We start from the raw sequence: 25,084 nt of genomic DNA, 5'->3' as shown, positions 1-25,084 counted from the left end.
ATGGGTAGAACCAAGCCATAAATTTATGGTTCTAATTCGATTCGATAAATTATGTTGTTTCGATTTCATAAATTTTAGAATCGTGAAAAAATTAATTCCGAACCGGACCGGACCTGGGCATGTCTGCGGAGGATGTACGTAATCATTTAGTACTAGATGAGTGGAATAGAAAAGAATCCGAGGTAAGTTGTTTTGTATGCATCTGCATGCACAAACGAAAAAGGATGAGTGTAGAAGAAAGTGATGGGTTTGACCCGTTGACCAAACCTTCCCCACCATTAAAAGTCTGCATTTATAGTCTCCGGTGAGACTGATAGTGACTCAGACGAATAGCGGTTGGTTGGTTACTACACTCACTCCCTCCTACTTTACTTGTCCTCCATTAATACTCACACAGAGAGACAGATCTTTAAACCTCGTGCCCATTTTTTTAAAAAAACAAAAACTATTTATTACTAGTATTTTATTCTATTCTATTCTTATTGATCGGCGTTAATACTGGGTACTACCCCAAAACCCCAAATAAACAGCATCCACAACAGATTCAAAGCTCTTGATTTGAGGTAAAAGAATGATTTTTTCTTCTTTTATTTCAAATTTCCTTTCTGTAATAATACTTATATATTAACTGTAAAAAAACAGAGTGATTTTTTTACCGCCGGCATCGCCTCCGCCGTCTGGTTGAAGAGTCAACGACGAAAAGTGTGCTTTGTAATGAGATTTTGCAATGAAGATTAGCTCCACATTTACATTTTCTCGAAAAGCAATGGAGTTTGAATCTCTAATGGTTTTTGTTATTATGTTCATGATTTGGTTCGTTTTGGCGGCTGAATCTGAACCCTTAACTTCCGTCGATGAGCGGTTGGCATTGCTCGATCTCCGATCGTCGCTGGGGATTAGAGCTAAGGACTGGCCAATAAAGAGCAATCCATGTAGCTCATGGACCGGAATCCATTGCCAAAACGGCGTCGTTACCGGAATCAACATCTCTGGTCTAAAACGGACCCGCCTCGGTCGGCTCAATCCGCAGTTCAGTGTTGACTCTCTGGCTAATTTGACACGGTTAGTTTCCTTCAACGCTTCGAAATTTTCACTTCCCGGTCCAATTCCGGCCTGGTTCGGCTACAGGCTCGGTTCACTACAAGTTCTTGATCTCCGGTCTTGTTCCGTCACCGGAAGTATCCCGGTTTCGCTTCCTAGTTTAAGCAGTCTGCATTCGTTGTATTTAGCTGATAACGGCATTTCTGGTAATATACCTGATACACTGGGACAGCTTAAGAGCTTGACAATTGTGGATCTTTCGAAAAACCGGCTTACCGGTTCAATCCCCTCAAGTTTCTCTTCGAATATTACAAGTCTTAATTTTGCTTCCAATTACCTGCACGGGTCAATACCGGCTAGTTTGGGATCTGTCCATAGCCTACAAGTCATGAATTTGTCTGATAACAGTTTGACAGCTTCAATCCCTAATGAGTTTGGTAAAATGTCTATGTTAGTTGAGTTAGACCTTAGTAGGAATTCACTTTCTGGGTCATTGCCTGTGGAATTCGGACAATTAAAGAGCTTGAAGGTGATGAATGTTGCGAATAATAAACTAGAAGGACCGGTAACAAGCATTTTGTTTAACCGCCTTCATCAGTTGGAAATTGTGGATTTAAGTGTTAATAGACTGGATGGTGCTATTCCTACCATGCTGTTGTCATTACCCAAGTTGCATGTTGTCAATTTATCCCAAAATAACTTGACGGGTTCTTTCCCAAGTTTCGGTTTAAATGCTGCAAATGCTACATTTAATCTTTCAAACAATATGATATATGGATCTCTGAATGTTTCCTACTGGAACGATAGTCTGATTGATTTGTCTGGGAATTATATTCAAGGAAACTTTCCTGGGGACGCTCGAAATGTCATAAGAAACTGCCTTCAAAATGTACCAAATCAGAGAAGTTCAAATGACTGTAAAATGTTCTATGCTGAAAGAGGCTTACCCTTATATGATATGGGAGTATCGGAACCAACACAGTCGCCTTCGCCGGAAACAGAACCAAAGAGAAGCAAAAGATGGATATTCATCTTGTCAGGATTGTTCGGAGGACTTATTTTTATTGCAATTCTGGTATTGGTCTTGGTGCTAGTCCTAAGACGTGGAGTTAACAACCAAATTGGATCTTCAAATGTTGGGCCTATTCCAGAAGGAGGAGATAATATCAATAACCCTCAACTTCCAAAGGATCCTGAAATTGTTTCCAGTCTTGGGGAACAATACAGCTATGAGAAGTTGCACCAATCCACTGGTGGATTCAACGAAGCGAATCTCATCCGACATGGCCATTCTGGAAATCTCTATCGGGGGGTTTCGGAAAGTGGAGCTCCCATAGTAGTTAAAAAGGTAGATTTGAATTCTCATAAGAAAGAATCATACATGACAGAGTTGGATGTTTTCAGCAAGGTCTCACATACTAGATTGGTTTCTCTCCTGGGGCTATGCTTAGAGCATGAGACGGAAAAGTTCCTCGTTTACAAATATATGCCAAATGGAGACTTGGGAAGCTCATTGTTTAGGGTTTCGTGTACGGAAAATGATAACCTGCAGTCTTTGGATTGGATTACGAGATTGAAAATCGCTACAGGAACGGCTGAAGTCCTAACATACTTGCACCATGAGTGTTCCCCTCCTCTTGTTCATAGGTAATCTCAAAACCTTTTGGGCTGTTCTTTCCTTTTCTTTATTTCTAGTAAACTTTCATGCTCATACAAGTCATGACATTAACTTGACAATGGTACTCTTGTAGAAATATTTGCATAAAATAGTAATTTGATGTAGTAAATCCTAAGCAGGGTTGTGTTTTGATTCTTATAGAGATGTTCAAGCAAGTAGCATTCTTCTTGATGATAAATTTGAAGTGCGGCTTGGGAGCTTGAGTGAAGTTTGTGTTCAAGAAGGGGACTCACATCAAAGCATGCTCTCAAGATTCATGCGGAGACCATCGTAAGCATCTCTCAACTATTTCATTGTACATTTCTAAGCTAGGAGAAATTATAAGGTGTGCAAAAAGCTTTGATGACTGGTTCACTTAAAATTGAACTTCAATTACCTGTTTTCTTTAGTGTAAATACTGTTTATACTGATTCTTTCTTTCTGGTAATTCACAGACTGACGGAACCAGGTTCATTGGGTACAATTTTCTTCCATCATATATCAATAATTCTGCAAATCACTTTCTTTCTTCCTTTCTTTTTCGTCCCTCATAAAAATGGCGTATCTTACTATACGATTTTGCCAATGCAGGCTCATCCTCCGCTACTTGTGCTTATGATGTGTTCTGTTTCGGAAAGGTGTTGCTTGAACTAGTGACTGGAAAGATTGGCATTAGCAAATCGGATGATGCAACTACAAAAGAGTGGTTGGAGCACACGCTGCCTTTCATCAGTTTAAACGACAAGGAATTAGTAACCAAGGTTGTCGACCCGTCCTTGATCGTAGACGAGGATTTGTTGGAAGAAGTATGGGCAATGGCCATCGTGGCTCGATCATGCCTAAACCCGAAGCCTTACAAAAGACCCCCAATGAAATATATACTAAAAGCCTTAGAAAATCCAGTGAAAGTAGTAAGGGAAGAGAATTTTACCTCGGGAAGGCTGAGAACGATGTCGTCGAGGAGATCGTCGTGGAGTAATGCTTTCTTTGGTAGTTGGAGACAGAGCTCATTTGAAAGTGGTGGTGGTCATGGAAGCAGAGGAGGAGGAGGAGAGGGTATCAGTGGCTTGAAGCAATCGGGTAGAATAGGATCTCATGGTAGTGGTAGATATGAATATTGGTCTTCTTCTCATAAAAGGCTTTCCAATGAAATATTCCCCGAACCAGTCGAAATTCAAGATTTGGAAAGGCCTGATGAGCAGTAGTGTAATTAAAAGTCGTAGCTGTATGATATTGACACGAATTCTGCTCAAGGGCAGATAGATTTTTCAGCTAGAAATCTATTTAAGCTGCTTTATATAAAGTATGTTGTAAAAACTAGGGTGCAACTTTCTACTGTAGTTTATTCTATCTTTTTCTCATAATTTATTCTTGTGGCATCAGGACTACATATTGGAAAATATTGTAATGATCAGCGCTCTGTTTCCAGGAAAATTAATCACATATTTTGCTTAAAAGAAAGAAAATCTGGAATCGATGCAACTTCGGCAACATTAGGTCCCTAAACCTTTCTTGTTTTACCCACTAAGTCCCTAAACTTCATTTTCTTCCAGCGGAGTCTATTAGCATATTCAATGCCTAGCCTAGGAGACAAGTTGTCCTAGCTAGTCGAAAGTTCCGATTAATAATTTTCACTGCTAGTTAAGTGCCTGAACTATGTACCCCATTTTTTAATCGTATATTGACGTGAAGGATTAATGGCTCTAATGTTCAGAGAGAAATATGACGAAGGGAAAATGAAGAGGGACTCAGAAGGGTAAAACAAGTATGCTCAGCAACCTCCGATGCAATAAGACTCAGTAATTCAAAAGAAGATTTACTTTGAGAGATTATTAGTACAAGAAAATTCATTGCAGATGCAATTACACATCCTCAACTATTATCATCAAACCTGAGATTTATCATAATTCAACTGCATAGCAAACCCAAATACAATTTGGTTAAAGCAGTATTATTAGTATTTTATTATACGGATGAGGGTGAGGGGTGAGTTCACAGAGGAAGAATGTCGAATTCATGAGGCATGAAGTCTTCGCTTGGCCTGTAGTATTTGTCTGGGGAGTAAAAGCTTAAGTTTGATACTTGGCTTGTATAAAGGCATGCAAATCTCTCTACCTACACCGATTCGCAAAGTAGAAATCACAAGGCAAAAATACGAGTAATAAACAGGAAAACAATGAAAATCGAAAAACTTATGTGTTACCTGGTGAGCAAAGCGAGAATTCTGATAGCCTGTCTTCATCAGTTGTCCCCAGACTTTGTGAAACTGCATACATCATATTACCAATGAGATATTATTCAAAAAAGAAAAAAGAGAGATAAAATTGGTCATCATGTTTTTTGTGTTAGAGTTTCTACCTTCTGATGACATTCACGTTGAGCTAGTTGATGAGCATTTCGCGCTTTATCCCTTTTGCACTGTGAAATTTTAAGACAACATTTTGAGTTCAAAAGAATTCAAACTAACGCTGCTAAGAACTACATATATTAATTTACAAAAGGAGAATGAAAAACCAAACGACCTACCTCCAGCTGATCTATTATAGAGGTATGTTTACTAATTGAATCATCTTTAAGCTCGTCAAACCTGAACATATTAAACATACTTACCACTATAAGCTTCACTACAGAAAAATAAACATTTGTATACACTGACCAAAAATGCCACTTACTTGATCGACCACTTTAAATGCTGAATTTCATCTTCAATGATGTCACGCTCATTCCTCAACAATCGAAGTTGCTGTACATTACTACTTATGTTAGTAACAGATTAAAAAGAAAGCTGAGTATGTCCACAAAATACAAATGATCAACTTCTTCACCAAGAAAAACAGTTGAACAAAGCCTGATTTTCTTTAGTCCTCACTCCCTCAGAAACTCTAAAAATTACCTTCCGCGTATTCCTCAGCTCATATAGCAGTTCAACTTCCCTCTCGAGTTCAGGAACAACCAGCATTGTTCTCCAACCTGCTCGGAACATCAGAACGGAAATTTTATAGGACTTCACAATACATAATAGAAAGTGAAAAGGAAATGAAAAAAGGAAAACAGTTTGTTGAAACAACATCAAGCATAAGAAATTTCGAAACAATGCAAACTGAAAGGACAAAAGAAAACACACAGAAAATTTCTCATACCAAGAACCTTCTTGCTGCGTAATATATCTCCATAGATATGATCTCCAACATACAGAACCTACCAAAAGCTCATGACAAATTAGGAAACAGTCAAACAAGAGGTCCTAAAGAAAAATGAGGGGGAAATGAAAAACCACCTGTGAACTTGACTCTATGGATAGAAGTTTATGCAAATGGCCGACACTGCCCCCCTAAAGTCGGAAAAAATGCTCTCATTAGCAGCCGCTCACATAATTTCATCAACAAAAGGAGTGGACATGTTCAAAATAAGAGTGAATGGATGATACAATTTTTCACTATTCTATACAGAATTGAATTTATTAGGAAAAGATGTCTCTCAAAACCTGGAAAATCCTGCATTTCTTGTCTCCCTGTAGTACCAGCCTTGGTAAAGTGTTTCCGACCTATTTAACAGTACATACAAGAATCAGTCAACAAAATGTAAAAAGAAACCCTTGGCCAGTAAAAAATAAAATTTTACTAACTTGAGGCAAGGGAGTGCCATTATCAGTATTAAGTAGCATGCCAGTCTCTGGCTCAACTTCAAAAAGACTTGCTCGGTTGTCTTCATGAAAGAAACCAGGTTTTGCACTATAGTAAAATTCATTGAAAGTGGTTAGTTGATAAAATACAAACATATAATTTTCTATACATTTTGTGGTGTTTTTGGAGGAAATCATGTACCTGCCAGTAATGACGACATCAAAATATTGAAGCCAATCAAAGCTGCAAACGTTATCTCCATCTGAGGTGCGATATCCACAAAGAAAATTCATAACCATGTTGGTATAGTCCCATAAACTGCAAAACAGCAAAAGTAAACATGTCTTATAGAGCTACTTATAGTCCCTTTGACCTTGAAAAGCAAAGAGTAAGGAATGGCATTGCGTGTTCACAAGCAAAACAGCATTGAGTTGTTCATTTAATATGCTTTTAAAGGCAATGAAAATAACTATTACCTATTTGTCACCAGGAATGTTGAACGACCAGAATCCCTGAGCATTTGGAGCATTGGTACGATGCATTTATCTTCATTAATGTACCTATGAGAAAAAGACATGATAGATCAATCTCCCAAAAAGGCAAAAGAGCAACCACTCAAACAATACTCGTCCAAAGCCAGCTATATCTCAGAAAAAAATAAATAAATAAATGAGCCGTATGCCAGTAACTTCAAACAGTATAGGCCAATAGCCATTGACACTGAGGATGATTATAAAGTAATCAGGTCCTCACTTAATAAACCAAAGATAATAATCTAATAACACCATATATCCATTTACTATTAAAACAACAGAGCCAAGAACATAAAGGGGTAGCTTGAACTTAATTCACATGATACCTTTTAGGATCTTTTGCAACCATCTGTTTCAAAGTTCCATCACGATGGCACAAATCCACTGCAGCTCGAACATCTTTGTACATTTGAGTATAACTGAAAAGTAATCACATAAAGCTAAGTCCAATAAAAATCACAAGAAAATGACCTCATCACGAGCAAAGCAAAAAGAATCTGTTCTGAATTGCTGACTGAGAGATGATAAGCAAACACTAATTAACTAAGCTTCTTTTCACAAAACTTAGCACACAAAACCAGTTCCATATCTTCGCAAAATAAGATATGAGGTAATTGTATTATGTCGACAAAGTCATTATAATGCAAAGTACTCCTGTAAAAAATATCATACAAACCCGATGAACCAATTATTTTACTTCTAGTACAAAATACTACCAGACATTGTTCAAAAGTTTGAAACAAAGAAATCAAACTGAGCACAAAATTAAGCATACACGAAAATATAAATATTAGTCAAATTTCCGGTAAGATTATAAGAAGCGATACTTACTCAACACCTTTAGGAACTTTTCCCGGATTATTGTCTATGAAGTCAACCAGTTGGGAAAACAAGTAGGCTTCAGCTAATGAAAAAAGCGTATCGATCAGGGCATAATCTGGCTCATCAAATGAATCTCGTATCAGAGTATTCCCATAGGTACCAACTTTTTCTTCCTTAGACATCTCTCTAAATCCATGATAAGCTACTTTCACATATTTATGGCGATCCATCTATGATATAAAGGACAGACATTTCAGCTTAATACTTAAAAACAAAAAACAAAAACAGAGTGGAAATTTCATATCTAACAAGAATTAGCCGTTGACAGTACTTCAACAAAAAAAAAAAAAAAACTCAATTAGGTTCACCTTCAAGATGTTGCCTCTCTTTTTATCAAGAACCAGGCCCCTGACCATGTACTTCCAGTCAAATGACCACTCCAGCAGCTGAATTAAAATCAATAATTAACTACTAGAACAGGTATATCTCAAATATAATAAACTTTGCTCAAACTGTAGGTAATTAGAAATTTGATATGACCGCAAAATGCAAAGATACCGTATTGACTGATCGAGACTTCTAAAATGCACCATTATAAAGAATACTAATACACAATTCTTTTATACATGTGATATCAAAATTCATCTATGAAACACAAATAAACTGACCTCTTGTGGATAACCCAAGTCATTTACCAATTTCTTGACAGTGCCTTCATAAGCAAGGGATTCAAATGTTTCGGGCATATATTGAGCAAGCGTGTAGTCCATGTCAAAGCCAACAGCAATAGTGTTCTTCATGTTCAAGGATCTGTTACAAAAGATCTGTTTCCCAATATCGATTTTGTGTCCACCCTCAGGAGATGACCATACAAACCGCTTTTGATTGCCATCAATGCGGGTTATATGAATATGCGATGCATTATCACCTGAAACAGTGGCTCGTCTACGCTCCATAGAGTAGCTTGCATACAACCTCTTAGACCCTGATATATCAACAAAGAGAATAATAAGGAGGAAGCTTTATGGAGATATATCTAGACAATGTCTACCTCAGAAATCTGTCAAGTCAACTGATCTTAAAAAAACATTTTAAAGCCAGTTGGAAGGACCTAAAGTGCTCGCCATTACTAAATGCAAATCTAATTTCCATTATTACTCGTGGATTGTATCCTCGATTAGATTACAATACCCAAACAATGAAGAATCTGACGTGTAACTACACGGTATCATAGATGATAATAGAAATTATTCTGCATCAGAAGCAGGTGTAATTTTAGTTACTACACGTGCCGGTAGGCACACATCTCTTTAGTATGGTGGGGTACATGCCATAAGTTTCTAGAACATGACATATGAAAACATCTAGAAAGTCAGATTCTACTTCACAGTTCACAAAATATAGCCAACTCAGCAACTTGAATGATTCCGTGATAAAGGAATCCATTCTGATTCTCCAACAAAAGCACAATGGGTGATGATACTAGACAAAAAGATAATTACTAAAATCTCTCTCACTTTAACAAAGCAAAACTAGTTTGGAAGACTCAAAAACTAAAAGGAAAAATTAAATTGACATCCGCATGCATAGCTCAGTTAAGTATTTCCAGTGATGTACTGATTCATGTCAAAAATAATAATCATTAATCATCTTACCTTTGGTTAGTCAATCAAAAGAGCAAACAATGCACCACGCTATGTTCCTTTGCCTAAGATCAATCTTCCAAGAAATGCTCCAAGAACACCTAAACATCGAATTTTTCGAATAAAATAACCTAACAATTAAACTTTCCACGGTACTCTCTATCCTAGTCTCTTATTAATCCCTAGAGATAAAACACACTGAAGATTGAGTTCTACTACCAATACTGTAGAAACTAAAATAAGTTCAGTGAAGAGTTTTAACAAACAGAAAGTGATCATAAGCGATCACACTTGTAAGCATGCAAGTGAGTCAGATATACTCTAACTGTCGATGTGTGATTAGTTGAATTCCACCATAGAAAAACTACATTAAACCTTAAAACACTAGAATAAGAAGAAAAAAAACATTATGGCGGCAACGAACTAACCTATAGAAGCAAAGAGTCTCCGATCAAAGGAGCGGCGGCCAGAATCAGCGAATGCTCCTCCTCCGTGGACGGGAGGAGATAACAGAGAGTGAATGCAGATGGAGACGACGGAGGACTTCTTTGGAATACGCATCGCTGCCATGGATTCTTATAAGCACATGACGGTGTAGTGTAGTGGAGTATTTACGAATCAGAATCCAATACTTGCTTCAAAAATGTTCGATTACAAGTGGATTATAATAAAATTGGTTCCAACTGAAAAAGGAAAAGTAGATTAAGAATAGGAAAAAGAAGAATTTTGGTTACGTAATTTATCCATTTTTGGATTGAGGGAGCTTCTTCAGCTGAGCTGAGCTGAAACGGTTTATGGTGGAATTGTGGTGGGAAAAAATTATGCTCTTGTAGGTTCATTGGTGCTGGGATCCGAGCCTTTTTAAGATGCGGTGCCACGTGGCGAAAAGTCAGGCGAATACCAAGTGTACTCTCTCATCTACTTTAACGGCTAAATGGACTCATGGTTGAGTTGAGAGCTTGCTGCCGATTAGTTTACCCCAAATTAATTTCACACCAAATCAAACTGGTTTAAAACCAAATTAATATGATACGGTTTAATTCGATTTAACAAAATCTTATTTTATTTTATTTCGAGGTTCTCAGTTCTATACTGTTTAATTCGTTTTAACAAAATCTTAGGACTGTACATGATAATAACGATTCTCCAGGGATGTCAATGAGGCCGGGGAAAGCCCATACATGATTATCATGTCCGAACAGTACCCAATCATATCAAAATATACATGATTTTTTTTTTTAAAATTTATTTAAATTGAAATATTTTTTTTAGTCAATAATTTTTTAAAAATATATGTTTATTTAAATAAATTTAAAAAATAAAATATCATCTACTTTAATAGGAAGTTAGTAGACTCGAAAAACACAAATATAAGAGATATATTATTAATAACCAATAAATAATTTGAAGTTATAATATTTTTGGTAGATTAAATTAAGATATTTAATTTATTCTTTATTTAACTATGTCTAAATAGCATTATCATCTTCATTGTTGAAGTGTTAAAATGGATGTTCACGGATCGGGTTCTAATGATTTTGAACTTTCCATTCATGTCCCATTAATTTTAACAGGTGGTATTTAATTGATTGATATATATATTTTCGAAGCATTTGAACTTTCGTGTGGACGGTATGGTATCAATGAATAAATATCGCCTTTTGGCATATATAGTATTCCACTATTTCCTTGCTAAAAACAATTAATATAAGTTTTTGAATCAAAATATTAGAGAGCCAGCGATAAACATATCTAACAAGCGATGATTTTATGCGATAAATTAGGTCGAGACATGGTGTTTTTCGTGATTTAAATTTTATTGTATGATGATGTATAAGGGAAATAGATAGATTCTTGTAATACAGGTGGCAACAATGGAATTTTCTTCTATATATGCTATTCTCTGCATTTTCATTATTTCTCATTTTACGGAGTAAGATGTTCATCATTCATTGGATTCAATATAGCCCTAAGCTTCTTAATGGAGAATTTAGGAATCTGATGCGTTTGCCATGGAATTGATGCTGTTAAATATATTTAAATATCGTCTAAATTATGCACGAGTATTAAATCGTAAAACACTCATCTTCAAGATATACTTAATTAGATTAATAAACATTTTTTACATACTAAAAGAGAAAGACAACGTCTGCAAGGTTTGATCGAACATCATCTATATATGAGAAATCGTCTTGTGTTCGAGCAATAACATGCATTTACGTTGCAAGACAATAATACCACATCAATATATAAAAGAAACTCATATCAATTGTCCTTAAGAATAATGTCTTTCTATTAAAAAAAAATAAAAATAACTAACAAGTTAAATGAAATAAACTAATATATGTCCTACCCTGTTTGCAGCGTTCGTTCAAGTTAAAAGAACGATTGTCGATATATCAAAATGCCGAATTTGGCTTAGAAATGATATCCACTTTTTAAAGGTAAGGTAAAAAAAAGAAATTGTATAAATGAATTACAAGTACAAAAAATTTACGCATCTTTATAGATAATAGAGAGATTTTTTCAATTTGTTCCAATTGCAATTCAATTGCAAATTTTATTGTCAAATCAACAGCCGACACATGTCGTTTTATTAACGAATAGTAATTTGACACATGTATATAAGAATTTTGAGTTTAATTAAGTTTCAAGTTACAATTTTAATTCAATTATATTATTTTTTTTCCTTTTCTAATCAGGAAATCAAAATACAATAAAAACATAATGATTCCTAATAAAATTCTACCAATTACTTTTTCTTAATATAATAGTTTTATTCCTAATCAATTTCCTATCCATTATTTTTAAAAAAAAATCCTAATAAAATTATAATACATTATATTTTTTTCTATTTTTTTATTAAATAATTTTTCTTAATAAAAATTCATTATATTCTTTTTTCCTATTCATAATTAAAATAAGCACATCTTCTTCTTTTTTCTATTCAAACTTGTATATTGTTAAAAAAATTATTCCTAATCAAATAATAATATATATTAGTTTTTTCTAATTTCTTTTATTAAACTATATTCCTCATTTAAAAATTTAAGTTTAATTAATTTTCAAATTATAATTTTAAGTCTATGATTTTTTCTATTCTAATTAGAAAATCAAAACACAATAAAAACATATCCCTAACAAAATTATAATACACTATATTTTTTCTAATATTTTTATTTAACAATTTTGCTTAATTAAAATTCATTATATTCTTTTTTTATTCCTAATTAAAATGGACACATTTTCTTTTTTTCCTATTCAAACGGGCATATTGCTAAAAAATTTATTCCTAATCAAATTAAAATATATATTATTTTTTTTAATTTTTTTATTTAAACTATTATTCCTAATAAAAATTCGCTATATTTTTTTCCTATTATTAATTAAAATGGACATATCTTTTTTTTTCAAACAAAATAAATTTTTAATTCTAATAAGATTGTAAATTTTGAAATAAAATCAAAATAATTCCGATCGATATAAAGTTAAAATAATTTTCTTTTAATATAATATTTGACATAAATTTAATAATATTTAATACAAATAATTATTATAAAATTTTTTATAATATATATTTAAACTATTTATTTTTAAAAATACGGATTTTCCGTCCAACGGACGGGCCACTGTTTAGTTTATTTAAATACTACATTATAAAAAATAAAAAATACCAATTTTTTAATTTGAACCAAATCAAAATTGACATTTTAGACAGAGAAAAAAAAAACCATAATCGCGCCAATAAAAAAAAATGGCGGCTGCTGAGCTCCTCCGTCTTATCACTATTTCCACTTCCGCCACCACAAACACCAACCGTCGGCCATCACCACTCCATCCAAAATCTCGTCGACACTACAATGAAATTTATTTCAAAATCTCTCGCAGAGAGGCTGCCGCCGCCTTGCTATCTGTTCTCGCTCTCTCGCAGCTGCCGCCTCCTCCCGCCGCCGCCTTCTCCATCGGCATTTGTAAGCTTAGATTTCTCTAATTTGAAACATTCGAACCCTAAGTTTATTGATTCAAGGTATGATGCAGCAGGACCCAAGGATTGGCTGAAAGAGCAGAAGAGAAAATCTTCTAAGTATCTATTGGCACCAATCGACGCTTCCCGTGAAAATCTTCAGTTCGTCTTCAGCTTGCTAAGTACTTCTCTCTGTCCCTATCTCAATTTTCCTTTCTCATAATTCGGTAATTCGAATTGAGATATTGACACAGGACACATGATGTAAATTGTACAATAAATGTTTCTCAATACACTAATGTGGTGAAATATGATTGACTTATACCTTCATTCAACAATACCAAATTCGAGACGTTTAACATGATTTTCGCGTTTTTCTTACAAGAGGACTTTTATTTTATCTTTTTAATTTGAGTCTGATTTTGAACAGCTAATAAAGATTCCAATACCAGTGAAGAAGTAGAGGATATCCTGAAGCTGTTGACGTCTGCATCAAGGGATTGCGTGCCGAAGGAGAGAAACTCTTTTGTTGCTTTTCAAGCCAATACAGGAGTTGAGGTTTTTGTATAATAGTGTTGTTATTCCATTACAATTTTAAGACCTCGTATTGATTTTTGAAACAGTCACTGAGACAGTTGTTCGCTAGGTTGTCTAGATATAAACTTACGAATGCAGCATCCTAGTCATATTTGATATTTTGCAGTCTTAATTTCTTATATGAAATTCCAAATAACAGGTGTGCACATTTAAATTAGTTGTGAAGAATGCATCCTCATTACTTGATGACAAGGATCCTGTAAAATTGAAAGCTGAAGGAATGCTCGATGATCTTATACGGTAGCCTCTGTTCAACAACTTTAGGCTGACAAACATTATAATTAGTTGTGCTATCTAAAACTGCTAACTCCTTTTACGTTCTTTTCGATTTCCAAACAAAAGCATTTTTAGCTGTTACAGACATTATATATGTTATGTTTACCCCCATCATTTTTTCTTGTGTGACAGCTCGTTTACTTCTCTTAATAGTCTGGCAAGTGAAGCTGATATTCAACTTTCTTCCAGCAGGTATTCCCTATTGAAAAAGCGTGCAACAATAGTTGCTTTGAGCTTTTATTTAATTGTATATATGCTGTGTTTAGATCTTCAGTATGAGTAATTTACTTGTCGTTTCAAAACTTGACAGGCAAATGATAGCAGATGCCCTAATGGATACTGTATCTTACCTCGACAAATTTGAGCAGGGGATTAAAGAATGTTTGGAAGCTTGACCGATAAGTCAGGGATGTCTTGCCTTGTAATCAAGTTGTAGGGTTTGTGATCTTTCGTTATTGGAAACTATAACGTACTATAACTGTGAAGATGCATTTTTTTGATGAGGACCTTTGTTGTATCAGTATTTTATTGTCCTCTTTGCTTTTATCCTTTATGGCACACAGCTAGATTATATGCATTCGTTGTTGCTTCAGCTGGGATAATGCTTGACACTAAAAAGTCATTTCAAATTTTTTTCCCATTTTGAGAGCCATGGCCCATGAGGAATGGAACCTTTAATACCTCCTGGACTCAACAAACTAAAACTAGCAGAATGATAAAAAAGCATTAACAATTTAGGATTTGTTTGATTTGAAGTAACAAAATCGTTGGGCAACAAACTTATGGGGCCATACCGAGTGCGCTACAGTCTTGTAGGTTGAAACGGGTACGTAAACGGAAATAGCGAGATCGGAAACACTGAAATCGAAGGGGATTTAATTAACCCAAAATCGCAAACACCGTTATCGATTATGCAAAAATCACAACGAATCACAACGACCAACTTTAAGTTGCACTGCCAAGCACAGGGGAAAATCGAAAACAATGTTTTCGATTATGGTTTAATTAAACTTAACCTCCAATTAGTGAGGAAGATCGAAAACAACGTACTCGATCTTCCTATTTTTCTCCACCTTCCCTCAACAGCCACATATTGTGTCCACGTATTGTAATGTATACATATTTATGTAATTAACTCGGGTCGTACCTCAAATTTGATAATAAACTATAGCAGTTAGTTTACAAAGGGCATCCCTTTCATGGGACTGAACCTACCCCTCGACCTCGACTAGTGTGTATGTATCCGATCCAAATTAATAATGGCAATTTCTTTAAGAGCATCCTAGGGCCAAAGCCAAGCCAATTATAACACATCATCGTCACATAATCAACGTGTCACAGGTGGAATTGACGAGGAAGGTCAGATTTAGCTACCGCAGAAAGTAAGATTCGTTCCCTACATTCGTACCCTTACACTGGCGTATAAGATACTTCGTAACCTACAACAAATCTATTTCATAAGCAGAGTCTAGGAACTAGGCCTTCATCGTACCTGAGCCACTCCCTCCCTTGGTTGGGCATCTCACTTCACTTTCTAACTGGAATTGGATGGGATCAATCAGAGCTTGTAATCGCTAAAGCCACAGTCTTACAACTCCTCCTTTCCATAACCTGAGTTTAGCAACTCAATTGGGCAAGGTTAGCCCATCACAGTATGGAGTAAAGTAAGCCAACTTATTCTATTATGAAATGGGGGTAGAATAAGCCTTCTTTTATTCCATTGATAAAGATTTCACAAATGCTTAATCTGATATTCCTCCGTAAAGACCAGAGTAGTGGTTTGCTTGCTCCTTCTTACTTAATCTAATCCGAGGATAAAACTTCATTTGTTAGTTATTCACTAAAGAAATGCAAAATGAAAGGTAATTTATTCAATCCAATTTCCACTATGCTGGATATTTAGTATTTCGTATATCTTGACAGAAAATGTACCCAAGAAATGGTTCATATATACCTTCCGTACCAATTCGGTCGATCCGGAATGGATCGGTTAAACATTCCATTAGGGAGCCTGGTCTTGACTCTTCTGTGTGGTATTCATTCTCGTTCGGCTCTTGGAATCATACCCAGCAGTGGTTGGAACAGCTCGCAAAATCCAACCACTTCACCTACTTTATTGCCTCCAACCATTTCTCGTACCTCTATGGAAACAGAATGATTTCATGTTCCCTTATCGATTGGTTATTTTTCTCCGTTCGTATCTCTTTTTCTAATTTCGATCTCGATTAGTTTACAAGATTGAATAACGACCAATTCTCCTCCGGACCCTCGATTCTATTATTTTCCAAGAATGTTGGGCCAGGTATGTAAGCCATGTATCTGGGAAGAACTTTAAAGAAGGGCCTTCGATTTTTTGCACCCTGTTTGGGTCTTGCAACTATATATATAAAGAAAAATCGAAAGAAGAATCTCTTTTTTTTCCGGAGAAAGATTAAATTCCGACCAATCTCTAGTGGTGGTGAAACCAATCAAGATGTATGTCGTCCAATCCGACCTCAGACTTTTTCTTCCCGACCTATTTGACTCTCTGGCCGTAGTTATTTAGGTGGTAAGAAGTAAGCAAGTAAACCCTCAAAAGATGTGCACAAGAGCTAAGCCTACTTCCCTCGCAACTTTCCTTCCTTATTCTTACTACTGTCTTGCTCGGACTGACTGCACTGACTGGAATGAAGATCTCCTTCATTTTCTAATAAAAAGTGAAAGTTGGCACTCGACATTTCAATAGGAGGTCTTCACTTTGAGAGCCAACTTTTATATATTAAACATAAAAATAATACAAAATAAAAAATACACTAAAAATACAAAGAAATCAATAAAGTAATGTGAGGTCCATCAATTGTCCAAACCCTCTTACTAGGCCCTCCCAAATTGACCGACCATTTTTTCAATTCACTCCAATAGGAAGGGTCGAGGTCAAGTCACGCCACGTCAAACTTGATCCTCCTATTGGAGGGGCTATTGCTGCTCATATTCGGATAAGCTCAGGTGATACCCACGTGACTGCTTAGTCTATTACATGAATTCAAGCAAAAGTTATAGAAGCCCATTTCTCTTTACAATCAATACTTGATCACTCCATGTTTACATGCATGGTGAATTGTGTACAGTTACAAAATATAATCTTATCAAATTCGCAGGGATAAAGACACTATTAGTGCCTAAAATTTCTTAATAAATTTGCAATCTGATTCCTCAACTCTCGAAGTTCACAATTTGCTACTTGATATTTCAAATCGTGAGGCCTTCATGCATGGTATGTACCTCTTGTAATAGACGTCCTATATATACTCAGCTCGCCATATTTCAGTGAAGATTAGCAGGGGTGGAGCTGAGATTCGTAAGGTATGGAGATTGTTCGTGTTGGAGCCTAAATCAACACAAAATATCTCCCTACAGTGCTTGAACCTCTTACATCCAAGATGGACGATGAACAATGATGAAACATAACAATAGTATTGAGATGATGAACTCAATAGATTGTATTAATGGAGCTTGCGCTCAATCCCAATAGCATTTAAATTAGTTGTTTAAATGCAACAACTGATCTGCGAAGATCATCGATTTACTATGTCTTGTCGCGGCTAGACATGTGGTTGCTAACTTCGACATCTTAGTCGTGATTTACCTTCTTCATGTGCTGGTTGGCCAATGTTGTTCTCCCATATAACCAATTTTACTGGCATATTTCAAGAATTAGCACTCATTCTATTTTCGCGACTATAAATATTCTTTGTCACGCGTTTTAAACTCTTATCTTTTTCTATTACATACTTTTAACCGGAATAACTAATTTATACATAATTTTTTTATAAAATTCATTAAAATCCTACTTTTATACTTCTGGACTTCCTAGTAAGTGAAAAAATGTGTTTTTGATGCAAATGAAAAGTATTCACAAAATGACGTTTAATCACAAAAATGTGTTTTTGATGCAAATGTAAGATCTTTTAGTATCAAAAAAATTTACGATCCTACCGATTTACGATCCTTTTGATCCTCATTTTTAGTGTGAAAGGGGAAAAAATTAATAACATCCGTGGGATCGTTTGCATTGTAAAGATCGTTAAGATCACAGTTCTTATGGATCAAGACCGTAAATCTTTTTGACATGTTCTCAGCAAATTCGAACCTTCAACCTCAAAGAAGGAGGTAAATGCCTTAATCATTCGACCAAATCGTGACGGATCCTATTAAGATGACAGTTCATTTTTTTCGTAACACCAATGGGATTGTTTGTAATACAAAAATCGTGAAATCGCAAGATCGTAAGATCCAGATCGTAGATCTTGACAACCATGCCATCCGAGAAGCTAATTTTGGGATGAAAAAATGAACCGAACCATAAAAAATTTATTTAAATTTTGTCACCACCCGAACCGTTCTACATTTTCCATATTACCGAATTTGTCCGGTCCAATTACAGGTCGGGTTCTAATCACGCCTCAACCAGTCCTGATTGGATTGGGATTCAGGCATTCCGCAACCATAGGTCGGGTCTTAAATGTCATCCCTGACGTAATTCAGAAAAAAAAAAAAAAAAAAAAATGATCATCTCTTATGCCTCAAAGTTTATGTAGTGGATTGCATTATTGAAATTTAGTGGTCAATTTGAAAATTTAATAAAGTTAAGATACTTTCCTAACCTATGAATTATGATATCATTATCTATCCCAAACCCCAATATCAGCATCACTCTCTTTCAACATTTACCGGTTACCTTACCACCACCACAATATTTATACATCTCTCCATCAGCACACCACCGCTATATAAAAAGTCCATTAGGATTTGAGGTCGAGATTTCATTTTGATTCAAACTTACGTATTCATTCATTTTTCTTTGTGGCCACCAATTTTAGCTTAACAATATTAGTTTCTGTAACCTCAGAGGCTCCAAACCTCGTTTATTGATACTTGATAGAGACTGCTACTAACATTTTGTGGTTGAAAGAATTCTGGGGTAAGTCTATTTTTAGACTATTTAAATTAAATGGATTTTTTGTTTGTGGGTATGTACTAATTCAGAGAAAGGGACAAAGAGAGTGAAGTTGCATTATAAGGTTTTTAGCTGTGACTGTCAATGACGTTGTTATAATTTTTTTTTTTTTTTATATAATGACTGCCGGCAATTTTGATTATCATGTTTGGACGTGTATCAGAACTCATTTTCGTTACTTCTTGGGATATATATTACTCTATTGATTTTCTTTTGTATAAAGAAAATGATGGTCTTGTATTTTCTTTGATTTTGAGTTTGATGACTTTGCTTCTCTCGAATGAAGGTATTAGTACAGTAGATTTCATTGATCATGTTTCTCTCTGGTATGATTTTTTGTCCTGTTTCATTGACTTCTCCGGTTTTTCCTTGTCCTTAGCTGTTTTTCTGTTATATCACAAAGTTTATGCTTTTGCTCAGAAAGTTATGAATTTGTTGTTGGAGTCATCATCTCTTTCTGTTATAAATTCGTATTCCTGGTTTCAAGGGTTTCTATTTCTAAAAGTTGGGTTGTATCTTTCTATTTTACGTTATTACCTAATCATTGACCATGGACATCTGTTGTTCTGTTGATGTCAATATGACCGAATGATTTTATCTTTTTCATATTTGTGCTTAATTTTAGGAACCCCTTTTTATATTTGTGATCTATCTGATGATTTGCATACACTCCTTGGCCTTGAAACAGGATTTCTCTTGCATGAGTTGTTTGGTTCATCTGATGAGTTCATAATCCAAGAGTTTCAGTGAGGATTAAGCTATGGATAATAATCCTCTCGAAACTTCCAACAATGGCACTAGTCTCCAGATAATTAGGTACTCTCTGTACAAGCCACCTTGTATGAAACTATCCTCGTCAGCATGGTTTGATCTGCGAGTTTTTTATGTGAGGATTAGCAAATTCCTGGTCAATGACTCGATGCCTGAATGTCTCACTCTCAACCACATACCTTCAAGTCCCGACACCCTTTTAGAGGTTAATGGTTCTAGAGCAGGAATTTACTCCAATGGTGTTTCGTTGCTTCTTAGAAGGGATAGAATAGATAAGGAATCGGAAGAAGTCACCTTTGTTTGCACTGATAGTGTTAGCTTCACCGGGAATGTGAAATTCGAGGTTCTGGACAAGGAGGATCTAATTCTATCCGGTGTTTTAGAGAAGTCTACTGGTAATGGCTTCGTTGGAGAAGGAAACCATGATGTAAAACAATGGTGCATGAATTGTGAGTCCGATATCTCGGCTCCTTCTGCGTTTTTGAAGGTAAAACAAGTTCTCAGTCCTGAATTTCCAGCCATCGAGGTTTATGTTGCCGGTTCCTTTTCAGGAACACCCATAATCTTAACTAGGAGTTTTCAGGTTAGTTCTAAGAAGAAGAATTGCAGGAAGGGTGCATTGGATTCAATTCCGGAATATGAGACAACTGAACCCCACATGGCTAATCATATATCTGGACATGATCTGCAGGTAACATCCTCAAAATAGCGTCATACTGGATTTTTTTTTTTTTAATAATGATAAAGATTTTTCATGTTCTGCTTCTACTGAACTAATTAAGGACATTGGTCAAGCGAACTGTTTTTTAGACTATAAAATTTAATTACTCGGCCATCACTATGTTTGTTAGGACAACCAACGTGCTTCCTTTCTTGGGACATATTTCTTGTTTCGAAATGTTCCATAACTATTAGGCCACAAGCTAACTGACAGTAATTCAGAATCTTTACCTTAGATGACATGATCATATAGGTATGGGCAGGCACTGTTTCCAATCAATAAAGATGAGCTTTTTTGCTTTGGTCTCTTTCACTTTTCAATATTGTTATCCTGTCAGGACCTGACACCTGTGACCCCACACCTTCAAAGCCACAGTTGGGCCCACATTTCCCCTGGCAGTTTGCAGATGGCTTTTATGCTGTTCTTCTGTAGCTTATTGGTTAGATCATGTCTTGATGAGTCTTTGCTGTGCCTAATTACCCCCCCATTGTGAAAGTCATATAGTAAAAAAAGATTCATCATGATTCTATAACTAGAGATAGAACAATGCTTGAACGCGAAGAACCAGGATGTCTCTTGTTATAGATTGTGTATGTAATTGCAAAAAAACTTTAGGTAGTTTATTTCTTTGAAGTTTTGTTTCTTCTAAGTCCAAACCATAAAACTTCACATGAAGTATCCATGTAAAGGGACATTTAGGTTTTATTTTTTCCCCTTCTTCTGAGCAAACTAATCCTTTTGTCTTTTTCCTGGTGGTAACGGCGTCATGATTGATCTTTTAAATGGCTCTCTGGTCTCTGCCCAACAATTAACTAATCAACACCTTCATTTTTTACTTACAGTTGACAGAGTACCGAAGTTACAACAAACTCGAGAATGATGAAGAATACAACAGTATGTATTGGAGAAGGACAGAATACATGGATGGCGAAGACGGTGAGCTTTCGTGGTTCAACGCTGGGGTGAGGGTCGGAGTCGGTATTGGGCTCGGAATTTGTCTTGGAATTGGTATAGGCGTCGGCTTGCTGGCTCGTACTTACCATGCAACCACCAGAAACTTCAAAAGGCGACTTATCTGATTTCTGATTCCAAAAAAGGTAGCTAACTTTCATCTGGATTACAGTAGTGCAGGTTTTTGACTGATAGTTCCTTGTGAAGCTAACAGTCTTTAGTCCTTTTTTTCTTTTCTTTTTTTGTATTTTTGCTTAGTGAGCCATGGTTGATAGATAATAATTGCTAATGAGAAGAGATGGCTGTCATTCTCATGTAAAACAAGTTTTCTAATGTTGCATCTTTGTTTTATTTTTCTTTCCTGTAAATAAAATAACCTTGACTAAGATAACAAACTGATGCTCGTGTAGTAAATGAGAACTGTTATTATGTGAAAAATAAAAGGAACACGATAATATGAGGGTAAAATTTCTCTCTTCATATGATTTTTGTTGTGGATGAGATTTTCAACACTTTTGTAGTGTTGTACTGTCCTCTCAACCGTGTCCAAATTGTTTAAACATGAATCTATCCTATTTGCTAGTGTCAGTGAAAGAATTGAAGAAATTTGCCTTATCATAGATTTATTACTACGTCTAGTTTAATCCCATCATGGAAAGCAATAGATGGAGAAGAAAATAGAGTCAATTCAACATGATTCTGGAATTCAATGGATGATAGAACAAATGACATATATGTTCCATCCTGCATAACAAATGAAACTCTGAAATTCTAAAAGTATTCATACTCCAGGGCATGGCAATACAATTACTTTCAGAAGGATCACAGACATGCATTGCAATCATATATAAATATCACCTGGGTAGTTATTGATGTAATTCATAGAAAGATGATCATTGATCAGAATGTGTTACTACAAAGATGCCTACAAGTTTATAGAGGAACAAGACTCGAGTGTTTTAAAACAAACTAAATGACTTGTCCCTTTCATTTAATTACGTGGTAAAGTAATCTAAATCACAACAACAACAGAAGCAATGTGCAACAAATTTTCAGGAGGAAGTGTGATACATTTGAGCAAAAGTCGAGCACAATCTTCGGTCTCTGTCATCCCCCCAACCTCCCCATCCCCTAAACCCAGCTTTATAACCTGGCTGATGCGTAAAAGTACGAACATCCCACTCCGATTTGATGTTCGGAACCCTATCGACATCTTCCGGTAGGATGTTCACGACTCCGTTGTCGATGCAAGCATTCTTACCTTGGCCCTGATGCAAACCACATTTCCCAAAGTGAATTGCACTGGTCCGAGGACCTCGTAATGTGTAAACAGGTCGACCAAATGAAGGATAGACAGTTGCCCACATTGTTATATCCCAATTGTAATCATCAAAGAAACAAAATTCTGTAGCCTTCTGATGGATTTGTCTCCAAACAGTGCGATTAAAGGAATAACCCACATTACCCATCTTCTCGGCAATCAAACTGTTCCACTCTTCTCCCCTTGAATTCACATCAGAGGGGGCTAAATTTGCTGCATAGCAATTTGGGCATTTCTTAGGCTTCAATGCTGCAAGTGTCTGTATATTGCGATATGCGTTGGGAAAAATGAAATGGTCTTCCTCTATAAATAGAATATCTCCTGAATGTCTCCTAGTCTCATACAAGCCATCCCATACTGTGTTCATCATCCACCACCAATGATGCTTCAGAGACACAATCTTTGGTGACCGATGATTTCCGTACTGATCAGGGTTCCCTTCACAATGTTTCTTGGACGCATCATCCTTATCCTTGCAATCATGGGGCGATACACCGGGAAAACTATCTGGAAAAAGATGCGGCGAGAATGGGGCAAAAATTTGTTTGACTTGGCAAAATTTGATCCCTTCCACGATCTTATTCATCTCTCTGAAGTGCCCATCATGACTAACTATCAACAAGGTTTCACTTATCCCTACAACCTTTGACAAGCTCTGGACAACTACTTGCAAATATTGAGGCCTGTTATGAACATACAAAACTATAACTATATGATCCTTTGCTAAAGTCGGATAAAGATCTCTATTCCTTGGGGGTAACATGTTCTGCTTCTCCAGCCTACTCGACAATTCAGTCTGTTTAGGAAGGTTGATGTCTTCTCTAACATCATGTTTAAGAACATTGAAATCAATGTCTGACGATGGTGACCCAGTATAGCTAACTGATTTTGTTCGTAACAGAAATATGAACAAAAAAACTCCAAGCAATGTAATCAAAACTAGAGACAAGAAACGGCGCAGACCTCCTTCTTTGATGCGCAGTTTCTTCTGTGGACTAGCCATAATATATGAAGCATCAATTGTATATCATGCAAGCTGCACTTCTAACTACAATTGCAGCTACCATTTCCTCCCCAAACACAAGAAAGAATCTCAGAACTGGATAAGCAAAATGCATTCAAAACCAACCAAATAGCTACACCGTGATTCAATAAGAAGATGTCAAATGAGTTCAAAAGTAAGCACCAAAACCTCAAAAGCACTCTCCGATGCCAAGATTGATTGAACTCTCAGGAACTCTTCACTGGTCCAACCATACTAAGTAACTAACCCAAGATCAAGGTACTTCGAACGTAAAACCAAAGCTTGAATCCACAATAGCTCTCTTGATTGGGGTTTTCCAGAGTAATAACTTTTTTTTTTTTTTTGTTTCCTGTAGTTTTCTTTCTTTTCAGGAAAGCTAATAAACTAAAGTCAGCAGACAAAAAGATTCCTAGTTCCTTCAATCAGAAGGATCCCAGTTTGGTAACCTGTGATTTTAAGTAGCTAGTTAGTCACCAACCTTGCAACTCACCCAAAATAAGTAAATAAATACACAAAAAAATTCTCATACAAATTTGGAATACAGGTTTAGCATGGCAGACGTGTTATTTATTGTGAATTTCTCAAAATAGCCTCTATTTCCTCAGGGGCATTGTTGCTTTTAGTTAAACTTCCATTTATTAGAGAAATGATCATAAGATATTGATGAATATATGACACATCCATTATTTGTAGTAATGAACAATGGACCACTCAAATTCGAAGTTTTGATTTGCTGTTTTATTTTTTTATTTTTAGGAACAAAAATATGAGAGGAAAAAGAAAACTTCTTTGAATATGGAACTAACTACTACATCACTGGAGAAGAGATGAATAAAACTGCTCTGAGAAAGAAAACTTAACGCAATCCTTTGATGTAATATTAGTAGTAATTTCGACAATCAAAATAGCAAACCGCAAGGCACCTACCAAGAACTATATTAAACTAACCACTACAATGATCTTAGACGCGAAACTCCGTTAGCAATCAGTTCAATGCCTCAAACATAACTGCATTGTGTAACGTCTAAGCACAGTAGAAATCAATTGAATCCAGAAATACAAAATGCTCAGATTAACTTCTACTTATATCACTTTGTTTCAAAATTCGAGTAAACCCCAATTGAACTCGAACTCAAAACAAATA

At 35.7% G+C, this 25,084-nt stretch overlaps 5 protein-coding genes across 5 annotated transcripts; 3 read left to right on the top strand and 2 right to left on the bottom strand.

Moving 5' to 3' along the window:
• The first annotated feature begins 727 nt into the window (after window positions 1–727).
• LOC139883728 (probable LRR receptor-like serine/threonine-protein kinase At2g16250) lies at window positions 728–3,903 on the top strand. Its single transcript, XM_071867865.1, has 4 exons — window positions 728–2,688; window positions 2,861–2,989; window positions 3,154–3,176; window positions 3,290–3,903. Exons 1-4 carry the CDS (start codon window positions 728–730, stop codon window positions 3,901–3,903), a joined length of 2,727 nt encoding a protein of 908 aa, XP_071723966.1.
• A 787-nt stretch (window positions 3,904–4,690) lies between these two features.
• LOC139883727 (uncharacterized) lies at window positions 4,691–9,889 on the bottom strand. Its single transcript, XM_071867864.1, has 17 exons — window positions 9,748–9,889; window positions 8,345–8,661; window positions 8,045–8,122; window positions 7,686–7,906; window positions 7,181–7,273; window positions 6,798–6,881; window positions 6,523–6,639; window positions 6,324–6,429; window positions 6,183–6,242; window positions 5,976–6,029; window positions 5,839–5,896; window positions 5,592–5,668; window positions 5,371–5,441; window positions 5,225–5,285; window positions 5,057–5,116; window positions 4,902–4,964; window positions 4,691–4,813 (listed from the first exon to the last, which is right to left on the bottom strand). Exons 1-17 carry the CDS (start codon window positions 9,887–9,889, stop codon window positions 4,691–4,693), a joined length of 1,785 nt encoding a protein of 594 aa, XP_071723965.1.
• A 3,184-nt stretch (window positions 9,890–13,073) lies between these two features.
• Window positions 13,074–14,551, top strand: LOC139883724 (uncharacterized). Its single transcript, XM_071867861.1, has 6 exons — window positions 13,074–13,290; window positions 13,358–13,465; window positions 13,714–13,841; window positions 14,020–14,120; window positions 14,289–14,348; window positions 14,467–14,551. Exons 1-6 carry the CDS (start codon window positions 13,074–13,076, stop codon window positions 14,549–14,551), a joined length of 699 nt encoding a protein of 232 aa, XP_071723962.1.
• A 5,358-nt stretch (window positions 14,552–19,909) lies between these two features.
• LOC139883726 (uncharacterized protein At1g01500-like) lies at window positions 19,910–21,723 on the top strand. The gene is made up of 2 exons (XM_071867863.1): window positions 19,910–20,614; window positions 21,487–21,723. The coding sequence occupies exons 1-2, from the start codon at window positions 19,913–19,915 to the stop codon at window positions 21,721–21,723; spliced, it is 939 nt and encodes a 312-aa protein (XP_071723964.1). The 5' UTR covers window positions 19,910–19,912.
• A 924-nt stretch (window positions 21,724–22,647) lies between these two features.
• LOC139883723 (alpha-1,6-mannosyl-glycoprotein 2-beta-N-acetylglucosaminyltransferase-like) lies at window positions 22,648–23,919 on the bottom strand. The gene has a single exon (XM_071867860.1). It carries the CDS (start codon window positions 23,917–23,919, stop codon window positions 22,648–22,650), a length of 1,272 nt encoding a protein of 423 aa, XP_071723961.1.
• Window positions 23,920–25,084: the final 1,165 nt, after the last annotated feature.

The sequence above is a fragment of the Rutidosis leptorrhynchoides genome, unplaced genomic scaffold (assembly GCF_046630445.1).
Source record: "Rutidosis leptorrhynchoides isolate AG116_Rl617_1_P2 unplaced genomic scaffold, CSIRO_AGI_Rlap_v1 contig440, whole genome shotgun sequence".
NCBI lineage: Eukaryota > Viridiplantae > Streptophyta > Magnoliopsida > Asterales > Asteraceae > Rutidosis > Rutidosis leptorrhynchoides.
The sequence above is the reverse complement of the archived record's forward strand: the minus strand, read 5'-3'. Positions and strand labels throughout refer to the sequence as shown.